Consider the following 11,792-nt stretch of genomic DNA (forward strand, 5'->3'; position numbering starts at 1 on the left):
TTAAACTATGAGAGGAATTATGACCATTGGTTACGATGTGGTACTATGCTTCTCAAAATAATTTTGGATTCATGGCAAGTAGGTTTTACTTAATGGATGTTATGACCAACCCGGAGGCTTGAATTAACGAAGGCCATAAATAGATGGTTGGAAAGTTAATAACTTTTTTATACATTTCTACAATTTACACAACAATAAATCTAACATTTCTCAAACACTGAAAAGCACTAACATATTTTCACATTTAAATATTGTAGAACAATCATACATATTTTTAATTTGAGCACCATCTTCATAAAATGTATTACTCTCGTTTAGACATTTTTACTTATCAGAGACTTACCTTAAAAAAGTTAATTAATATATTAAGTTTATAAAGTAAACTCAGTGGGTTATCAGATCGGTATCATAGCAATTTTACATACATAAAATAAACATATTCATTTGACTTTATTTTGCATTTAAATATATACTATCTTTCTATTTCATATTGACCATTTATTTTATTCTATTTATCAAATCGTATATTTTTTCTGTTTTCTTTTTCATTAACTTTTATCATATTTGTTTTTCATTTTTTATTTATTCCTTTTCCTTTTTCTTTTAGTATAGCAGCAATGCCTAAATATACCATTAAAAATGCAATCATTTACATTTCCAATTTTCATTTTCATTTAATGTGCACAGATATGTTGCTTTTCCGAACAGTACCATACGAGGGTTGAACTCATGTAATTTGTATGCATATATCTTTTCACATATGATAATTCTTTCATTCAATTCATTTCCATTACATATACTTATTATTGCAAGTAATCATTTTTCCATACACATATATTGTAAGCTTGATTGCTTAGTTATACTCAATTTGATGTCTACCAATCATTTAAAATATTTGATGCTAACAGTCCAATTAAATATCAACAAATACAATAATCATGTCTGTAACATTAATTGAAATGACATAAAAAGAAATTGAAATTTCTATAAACAGAATAATCACCCATTACTGCTTTTTGCTGAAATCTCTTGCAAACTTTCACACGTAATAAATGCGTCTCTTTAATGTAACATCTAAAATTTACATATGCAATTACAAAATTTGAACTAATTATTTTGCAACTAACTTCCTTTACTTTCAAAAATTTTCATAACCTGACTATACTTCCTTTAATATCTCTTCGTGCTTCAATATTATTTTAATCCCAGCTTCAATATGTAAATCTCTCACTATTCCAAAAAAAACATCATCATATTTTAACTACTACTAAGATTTAGTTAGAATTATCCAAATATCATTAAGGCAACATTTATGTCACGCCCCAAGATCTAACTTGGAAAGAATGTCAACAAATTTCCAAACAATTTACCAGAGTTATCTAAAACCTTCAATTAAACAGTTATCAAACATCTATTAAAATTTCAAACATCAATATACAAGTCGATATCATATCTCAAAAGTCATGTACAAACTCAAGAACTAAACTACAATCATCAGTACTGAAATCTATCCTGAGTACAAAGAATCAAAATCATCAAAAGACAAACCTGAAGATCTGGATCAATTCCTATCTCTGCCCTTGCCCTGACCTGAAAAATATCAACCAATATAATGAGATTTAAAGGACCAGCAGGTCACCTAATACCCATAAACTGAAATAAAAGCACGGCGATGCTATCAATATGCATGTCAGTGTCAATCAATCGCATATCAGTCTATGGTCAATGAGTCTATGCAATACGGAAATCACATAGTCAATAAAACCAGTCAATGCAGCGGCAGGGAATCGACAAATCAACTCAAAAATCCATGTCAATCTCGAAGAAATCCGTAACAATAGGAAAATCCAATCCGTCAAATAATCACTATCAAATCAAATCAATGCGGTCTAATCAATAATATCTATTCAATGAAATCAAACGAGGAAAGCAGTACGTAAATTCAATCTATTCTAACAGTGAATCCATGCAGACAGTCAATACGGTGCAGACAGTAACAACAGTGAATCTATATGCAAGATCAATAAATCATAGGCAGTAGTAACAATGAATCTATTAAGCAGAAATCAATGAATCTATAGGGCAACAGTGTCAATGATTCTTACTATTCATGTCATGCTGATCAATGCAATATCTATATTCATCATTTCTATATCAATGCTCAATGTCGATGCACAACAATCAATCAGTGAATCAATGAAATCGTACGATCTTAGTAAATCCAATTCAAAATCAGGATAAAGTAGGAATCTATAAAATATAAATCCATAAATCATCTACAGTAAACATGCAAATATCATATACTATACTTGGACAAGTACAATCAATTGGCTTGTTGCTGTTGTTAGAATCCATATTGCTGTTGTAGATATCTCATATAATTGGTTCTATCAATAAGAGTCGTCACTCTTTTCGCCCGTCGGCATTTCTATAAACTCCTTATGACTCCCATCGTTATATCAATGATCAATGGTTTAGGAAGCTCCGTCGGCCAACATCCTGTAAGGTCAATTCTATCTTGAACCAATGTCAACCAGGTTATACATTGGTTCCAAGTATCGATAATCAATCATAATCAAGTTCAATAATCAATATTAAGCAATCTAATAACAATCATATAATAATCATAAGGACATATCAATCTAATCTATCAATTTCAAGCAAATCAAAAATCTATGAAAATCGGGCATGCGTTAACGGCATCTATCAAATTTACACAAAATCTGCAAAAAAACACAAATTACAAATTATTCTCCAAATTACAATAGAATATCTATGACATCTAATACAGACTATGTTCATAGAACAGCCCAAATAAAATCACGTCCTGATATTTTTCTATTCGATTAAAATCGCGTAGAATCAATTCCGACCGGTAAAATCGTCGCAGAAAATACTCAAATCGTGTACAATAGTCATATCTATAACCTACTAAAAGTAAATACTCAAATCGTGTACAATAGTCATATCTATAACATACTAAAAGTTGTGCGGTGAAAGTTGTTTCAAATCGAAATCACGTCCAAAATTCGACTACGAAAACACAAAACAATGCACAACTCGGTCAAAACACAATATCTTTGAAAACAGAAATAAGATTCGGAGTCCTTACCACGAGATCTACACTTTCTCCAACAGCAGCGTCGGACGAAAAGCGCTCCGAGGCCTCCAAAATCCAGCTTTTGATCTTTAAATGATTTTCTGTCTCATCAAAACGAGCTGATTTTCTTATATCATTAGGCTGATCGGCCCGGCCGATCGCCAAATCGTCCCGGACGATTCTGGGAGGAAAATCCAAGCCAGAGAGGAACAGTAAGAGAACGAGGTCTCACAATTTAATACTTCTTACATCATTTAAAATAATAGTGAGTACCTCACTCAATATTTCTTTCAAAATACTTCAATGTCATACTATCATTAGGCTATCTATTTATAAACTATAACACAATCTGAATTTAATTTCCTCGATAAATCTTTCTTTTCTTACTTGTCGGATCCAGATAAAACTTTCACCTTACTAAAAGTCATATATCATATTGAAAATCATATTATATGTCTTCAAATATCTTCAATTAGAGGAATGCAAATATATAAATTCAACAAACTAAGTTATTTACTCCTTCCTCCATAGTCATAGATTGAAGAAACTCCAAAAATCTCAATTTCCTTTCTCTTCCTCTTCCAAACTTTCTTCCTCGGTGCTCAATTTATATAGCAACCCTTCCTTAGGTTCCAATTATGAAAGAAATTGTTAAATAAAAAATGAATTAAAATAATCAAGCTTACTTTTTCTCCTTCTTCTTCCTCCAGCTCAATCCTCTCGGTTGAAGTTTTTCACGCATTTTGCTTCTATAGGACTGAGTGTACAGAAGTGATGACTCATGATGAGTCACTAATTTTCACTCTCGTATGGGAATATTCACTCAAAATCGCAAATCAAATCCCTTCAAAGCTATTGTGCTTGCGTTCGGTCTGCCCAATTAGGTTCTGCTCATGTTCACCTTCTGCTATTGTTACTAGTCGGTTCAATTGAACTGGCTAGGATCGATTTTTATAATGGAAGCTATACATTTATTGAGGGATTTGATAGAGATGTATAGAGAGAATGAGAAGGATCTACATATGATATATATCTATTTAGGGGAAGAATATGATTAAGTTCCAAGAGAGGAGCTCTGGAGAGTTCTAGGAATGAGTGAATAATACTTATGTTCAAATCATTAAGGATATGTATGGAAGAACTGGTTTGACCGAGTATTTTCATATTTCAGTTGGATTACATCAACAAACAACTTTAAACAAATATCCTTTATTTTTAGGCATGAAAGTTCATACTAGACATTTGCAAGAGGATGTATAATCGTTTATGTTTTTTTGCTCATGATATTCTTCTTTTTTATTAGTCTTAAGAGAGGGTTAAAGGAAAACTTGAATTATGGAGGTCAACCTTATAGTCAGAATGTTTTTGTTTGTGTTGATCTAAAATTGATCTGGTGAGAGGAATCGTGATTTAGGGTGATAAAGTCATTAGAAAGAGTACACATTTTAGATATCTTTGGTTTATTGTTCAAAGTAATGGTGAAATAGATGGGGATATTATTAGTAGAATTCAAGTTGGATGGTTGAAGTGAATTAATGAATCGCGTCTATTATGTGGTAGAAAGCACCCCTCAAACTTAAAAAAAAAAAAAAATTATATAAAATGGTGTTGAGACCTGCAATGCTTTTTGGTGTAGAATGTTGGCCATTAAAAGAGAAGTATAAAATTAATTTAAGTGTTATAGAGATGAGGAAGCTCTAATGGATAAGTGGCTTTACTCTTAGAGACAAAATGTGAAACGGGTATATTCATGACAAGGTTAAAGTAGTTCTAGTGGCATATAAGATTAGAGAGAATTTTTTTTTTTTTGTCAACAAAAGATATTAACATCCAAACAATAGAGTACATGACGCTAAGAGCAAAATGCCAAGAAGCAAAAGAAAATACATTGAGAAAAAATGCCCATGACTCAGTAGTTGGCTGAGGCTTCCAGCTTCTCCAAAGCCAAGCTCATACCATCCAATTGGTGAATGAAAATGCGAAGCAGCCAACCCAACCGAGCAATAGTGCACCACCAAAGGTTGCTAGGAGCCAAGCTGATAGAGAAACGAGTCACAGCCACATCATTTCCCTTTGAAAAAAATTGCAAACATAAATAAAAAAATTGAATCTCCAATGCACCAGCATAATGTGCTTCCAGCCATATACCAAGCATTAAGAATAAAGCCCAAGTGCCCAATAGCCAAAGGACCAAAAAAAATCAAAACCAAAAGACTAACAGATAAGGCATCCAACAAGATAAACATGAAGGCAACCAACTGGGAGGAAGGTTACCTACCCTTATGCCTCTCCCACGAGCCCTCCTACGAGAAACAACCGGTCTGTCATCCTTCCCGTGATCAACACCCCCAAAAGACTTAGAAGAAGAGACGGACTCGGACTCATACTCTGACGAACAGTGAAGTCAATCAAGATGAATCCTCACATCAACGCTAGAACATCAACAAAAGCATTAGGAACTAATCCATCATGCAAAATAGGGGGAGAGACAATAGGGGAAGAGACGGTGGGGATAAGAGTACTAGCAGAACCCTCAAGATGCACAACCAAAGGTGAAACCGAGCAAGCGCCACCTAACAAAGTAGGGGCTGGAAGCGAACCATCCAGGAATTCCACAATCACAGGAGGAAAGACAGACGGGGCGGACACAGCCCCAACCACCGACAAAACGGGACAAGAATTTAAAGCACAACCCAAATGACCATCAAGACTATTACAAGCTCGATTCACCTGAATAGGAGGTAAGACCCCAACCGCAACATCCTCACAAACCTGCACAGAGGAATCGATGGCAGCAGGATCAATCAGATTAGCAGTATCCATAATAACCAGAACACTATTCTCCAGAAGCTGAGCCCCCATGACGGGCTCAATATCAGACACATGATCAATATCAACAACAATAACGCTAGTAGCCAAAACCTCAATGCCACCACCAGCACTAGAGACTACATAATTAACATTAACGCCCACATTATCGTTAGCACCCAGAACATTAAGACTTGCACCAGCATTCGAACGATTCCCCAGATCAACCCGGGGAAGTGATTTCGGACAATCATGCCGAGCATGACCAATCGCCTTACAATGAACATAGAATGAGGGGAAATCATCCAGCACAACCGCTTGGAAATAACCTAATTTCTCAGGACCAACCCAAACCTTATTTGAGTAACGCTTAGTAATATCAAGCTCAACTAGGATTCTGGCAACCGATGGCCTAGACCCTATAGCCATGGCAATATCAACCTTAAAGGGACGACCAAACAGAGAACCAAGGCCATGGAGGATATGGGAAGAGAAGAAATGTGGCCTAAGGTTCAGGAAGGAGACCCAGACTAGAACAATCAGAGATTCCTCAGAAATGTCCACAAAAGGAGACCATTTTGTAAGCTTCATAAAGCAATTTCTAACCAAATATGAACCATGCGCAAAAACACGAAAATAGTCCAAATCGCTACGGAGTTTGATCAACACATGACGGGAATACAGCAAAGTTACAAAAAATTAACCGGTCAATTTTAAGTTAAAGATAAAACGTTTAATATAATCCAAAGAAGGCCTCAAATTAGAGAAATAGCCAACCAAAGAAAAAACGCGAAAGGAGCCGTTAGGGCCAAACTTCTTCCTCGAAATCCATAGAGAGGGAAAACCACTAAAAGAAGATTGTTTAAGATCCGGAAAAATCCCAGAAGAGCTTCCCTTAAGGGCTTCAATGAAAGAGTGAGAGTTGGAATTGCGATCGAGAAAACCCGAATCGGCGAGCTTAACCGCCATGAGGCAGAGAAACAGAGAAGACAAATCAAGAAAAGAGAAGCACATACAACATAAAAGGAAGAAAAAAGCACTTCCTTGGCGGAACGAGCAGACGACCAGGGGCGGACGCGCCCCCAGACAAGGGGTGCACAAAAAAACCCTAGCAAACGAGGGCCGCAACTACCCTTACTTAATCAATTATCGATCCTAAGATTAGAGAGAGTTAACTTAGCTATTTTCTTCATAACAAACATTAGCTTTCATTGACCTAATTAAGAGAGTAGATGTATTTGATTTTACTTGTCTTAAGAAAAATAGAAATAGAACTAAAAACTCTTTAATAAACTATTATAAATGATTTTTTTATTAGATTTGAATGAGAACACTTTTGATGTTGTTGGATTCTTCCCATTAAGATGTTAGATTTGACTTTAAGTTCGTTGAAATTGGTGTTGGGAAAATATGAATTTAATTAAAAAGTTTCAATCTAAACGACATAATTTGTGCTAAACCCAATGAATTTCTTATTAAAAAAAAACATTTGTGTTTGCTCTATAATGTCCTTTTAAAGCCAACCTCTTAGTTGCGACCTTATTAGTTGAAAGTGCTGCGCCTGCATTTTCTATCTTCGGCGACGACATCACTATTTTCTTTAATTAAAATTATAAATTGGTGGGTGGACCACCAGTTTTTTTTTTTTTTTTTTTTTTTTTTTTTTTTTTTTTTTTTTAATTTTTCTCCTCTCCTTTCCGAGAAATTATTGTGTGCAGAATCCGAACATGTTCTGAGACGAATTCGGGCATGCCACGTCACTGGGGCCAGCGCTTCTGGTGATGTGGCGCATCCGAATTCGTCTCCAAATGTATTCGGATTCCGCATACAATAATTTATCCTCCTTTAGAGATCGGATGTTGTGTATTTATGCTCTTTAAATTATTTAAATAAACTAACCTGTCAGGCTTTTAAGCATTTCTTCTTAATGGTTGCTAATCGTTGCCTTAGATGATGGATTAATTGATATTTATTATGACTGTTTATCACAGAATTTTCTTTCAAATCATGGGATAAATTATTTTATTTTTCAGAATGTTTAAAGTTTATGCTTAAATTTTATTAATAACTTTAAAAAATAATAAAATATGATCAAAAGATATAAATATAAGACATTAAATACTGATTATCCAATAAAAATGCTAAAAAAACATATAATTATAAAATACTATTGATATCTAAATTACAGTAATACTTAGATTAGAAATTGGGCTCTGCGTCTAAATTTTCAAAAATAAAAACTGAAGGACATATTCTGCAATGAAATTAAGATTTTTTTTTTTTCAGTGAAGATAAAAATTTACATTTTTCTTAACTGTGCTTCATTTAATTATTATGACAAAATTTTGATTATAATATTATATAACAATATAAAAGTTTTTTTTTTTTTTTATGATCCTTTTGACCACCATACTATATTACAATATAAAAGTTAAAGCTATGAGTAGATGACTAAAAAGATAAATATAATGATATATTATCCTTCTATTTTAATTAATAAAAAAATACGAGACACAAATATTTTTTGAGATTTTTAGTTGACATATCATCAAAAAATTATTTTGATCGGGCACAAATCTCAAGGCAAAATCAAGTTGGAAACTTCAATAACTAAATCCGAGACCATCATAACTCTGATTTCAGAAAACTTATATTCGAATTGAACGTCTCGAAAATATGAACCCAACAACATCAAATTTGACTTAATCCAAGTCCAAATGAGTCCAAATCAAAGACCTGAAGCACATTAAGAAGGTTTAATCCATAATTTGGATTACAAAATAGTTTCAAAATGTGACATGCTTATAGTTAAATCGAGCAGCTTGACGAGATGAATCCAAATGCTCTATAAATGGTCCACGATGAAGGGATTTATCATCGATCGTCCATTCAAACTACTCTCAATTTATCTTTGATTTTCCTCCTATTACTGACAATGCCACTCTCATAAAATTATAAATAAGCCCCTCATTTCTCATGAAAGGGGGACCCAAGCTAGAAGAGAAGAAATGAAATTAAGGAAGAGAACCCTCTTGTGACCAGACTCCTTGACCATCGCCAGACTTCCATCCGGCAACCGAATATTGTCGGATTTTAAGTCTGCCGATGGCTGACACCGTACTTTTACCTAGCCGCATAATGACTTTGTACTTTCGCATGGCCACTGATTGACGTCGGACTTACACCTAGCTGTTAACTAACGTCGGACTTATTCACTATCACCAACTGACATCAGATTTATTCTCGGCAACCAACTAAAGCCGAACTTCTGCCCAACCACCAACTAACGCCAGACTTCTTTCCGGCCACCAACGGTCGCATGCAGGACTTCTTCCTAGCCACCAACTAACACCAAACTTTTGTCAGGCCACCACTTAATGTCGAACTTCCTCCCGGCTACCAGCTATTGTTGGACTTCCACCTGACAAAGGTCATTCAGACCTCCATCGCACGTTTAGTCCTTTTTCAATGACTATGGTCTTTCCGACCTACTTCATCGATTACAGTCCTTCTATTATTTGTCGCTATACAACATTCTTTCTAATCTTTATCGTCCGCCTACTTTGGTCTTGTTGACTAAATAATTTTGTAAATACATATTCTCCCAATTTCCATCATATAAATGTGTTATTTATGATGCATATTTGCTACGTCAAACCAAGGCCTTCCTCCTAAGGAAGGGCCTCATTTGTAATTGATTGTAAATATTAGTTGATTTATTCAAACTGGGCGAGGCCCCTTAGTTTTTCTCCCTTTTTCAGAGGTTTTCTATGTAAAAAATTCTAGTATATATTAAGAATGCTACGCCCTCTCTTTTATCTGATTGTGTGCTAGATCTTCATACAAAGCGAAGACGTTAAATTTTATATTTCTCTACCACCGTGAATATTTCAGGACACAACAATTGTAAATTTATTTATAATTATCTTACCTGTTAATTCAATTGACGCCAAAATACTTTTATTATATATATTTATTTATTATTTGATAAAATGAGAAGTATTTATAAATATTTAAAATAAATAGGTTACATCTTCCGCTAAGTTTATTAGAAAAATATTTCTTATTGGGGAATGAGGCGAATATCATGATGCAAAATGTCGTCCGTCAGAAGAACGTTAAATATTCCAAATAAAAGTAGAACATAAAAAATAGCAACCAGACAAAGAAACAAACGAATTATAATTACCGAAATTATAAGGATCTTCCAACAAAACAGAAACGCTTTGGCCATTAAAGAAAAAAGAGTTTTAGTACTCAACATTTTTTGCATCACGCTTTAAATACATCTGCCAGGGCTTGTGCTTTCCATATTCCTTCCGTCTCTCTATTTCTCTCTCTCTAATCGCATGGCTTCTACTTGCTTAGACTCCACCATCCATGCCACCTCCTCTCCAGCTCTCCCTTCCACCATCCACATCGCAATTCCTACCACCATGATCACTTCCCCACTTTCCACTACCGACAACTATTCTGCTCGCTCTCAATGGCTTCGAGCCGCCATCCTCGGCGCCAACGATGGCCTCATATCAAATTCTTCTCTCATGCTAGGTATTGGCGCCCTCAATCAATCCTCCCACGCCATGCTAATCTCCGGCTTCGCTGGCCTCATCGCCGGCGCCTTCAGTATGGGCATCGGAGAATTTGTCTCTGTTTATGCTCAATACGACATCGAGTCCGCACAACTAAAGCCACATATTAAAACCAATAAGGAAAGCCTTCCCAACCCATGGAAGGCTGCCGCCGCCTCTGCGATTGCTTTTGCGTTTGGCGCTGTGCTGCCGTTGCTTGCTGGCGGGTTTATTCGGTCATGGGTGGAACGGGTGGTGGTGGTCGGGGTGGTTAGTAGCATAGGGTTGGCTATGTTTGGTGCTGCCGGAGCAACGATGGGTGGCGCAGCCGTGGGGAAGGCGGCCGGGAGGGTTTTGGTGGGTGGATGGATTGCTATGTTGGTGACTTTTGGTATTTTGAGGCTTTTTGGGCTTGTTTTTTATGTGAATATTTCAAGTGGTGCATAAAGGGCTTTTTATTTTCTTACTTTTCTTTCATGATTAGTAGGGACTAAAGTTTGGTCAGTGGAGGGAGGATTAATTATTCTGTGTAGATGCCAAATGCTGTCCGAAAACCAATCAGATTGCGCCTCGTCACTCCTGTGCTCGATACCGTGGTTCGGTACTCCTCGATACCATGACTCTATACCGCTGACGTGACACAATTTGGTTGGTCTCTGGATGACGTTATGCGTCCGATTTCCACATAGAATAATTTCTCCAGTGGGAGTATGCTTTATATGAGCATCAAATGAATATATGATATTGCTTTGTATGGTTTTAGGTTGATTGAAGTTATGAAATAATGATAAATATTTAAAATTTAGTTGATGTTTGTTATTAGTAAAAAAATTTATGATGTTGTTATTAGGATTTTGTTACTGAATTTATTTTATGTTAAAGTTGTATTTTTGTATTTAACTTTTTTAAATATTAATTAATAAAAAATGCTGAAACGTATATTTAAAAAAAATAAGCAGATCTTGTTGGAAATCATGAATGGGTTCTTAGTATACTTACAAAAATATTTTGATTTTATTTTAATATTATAATACAACAGAACAATATATGGAAATAATAAATTTTTTTAGGAATAATAATAATAATAATAAAGAGTATGATATAAACTAAATGAAATATTACAATAGATTGAAACTTATTGTAATTCAAAGAAATATACAAAAGATTTGTGGTTGCCAATTAATTATGTAGTAGATCATGAAAATTATTATTAAAATCTTATATTTATTAAATAAGATAAATAAATTTATAGAAGAGTTATGTCGGTGATCATTTATGAAATAAATAAAAAACATTGAATTTCACTTTAGTAA

General features: G+C 34.7%; 1 protein-coding gene across 1 annotated transcript; it reads left to right on the plus strand.

The window, feature by feature from the left end:
* Nucleotides 1-10,147: 10,147 nt before the first annotated feature.
* Nucleotides 10,148-11,259, plus strand: LOC110094902 (vacuolar iron transporter homolog 2). Its single transcript, XM_020820243.2, has one exon. The coding sequence runs from the start codon at nucleotides 10,258-10,260 to the stop codon at nucleotides 10,924-10,926; it is 669 nt and encodes a 222-aa protein (XP_020675902.1). The 5' UTR covers nucleotides 10,148-10,257; the 3' UTR covers nucleotides 10,927-11,259.
* Nucleotides 11,260-11,792: the final 533 nt, after the last annotated feature.

This window comes from Dendrobium catenatum, unplaced genomic scaffold (assembly GCF_001605985.2).
Source record: "Dendrobium catenatum unplaced genomic scaffold, ASM160598v2 fragScaff_scaffold_1413, whole genome shotgun sequence".
In the NCBI taxonomy this organism is placed as follows: domain Eukaryota; kingdom Viridiplantae; phylum Streptophyta; class Magnoliopsida; order Asparagales; family Orchidaceae; genus Dendrobium; species Dendrobium catenatum.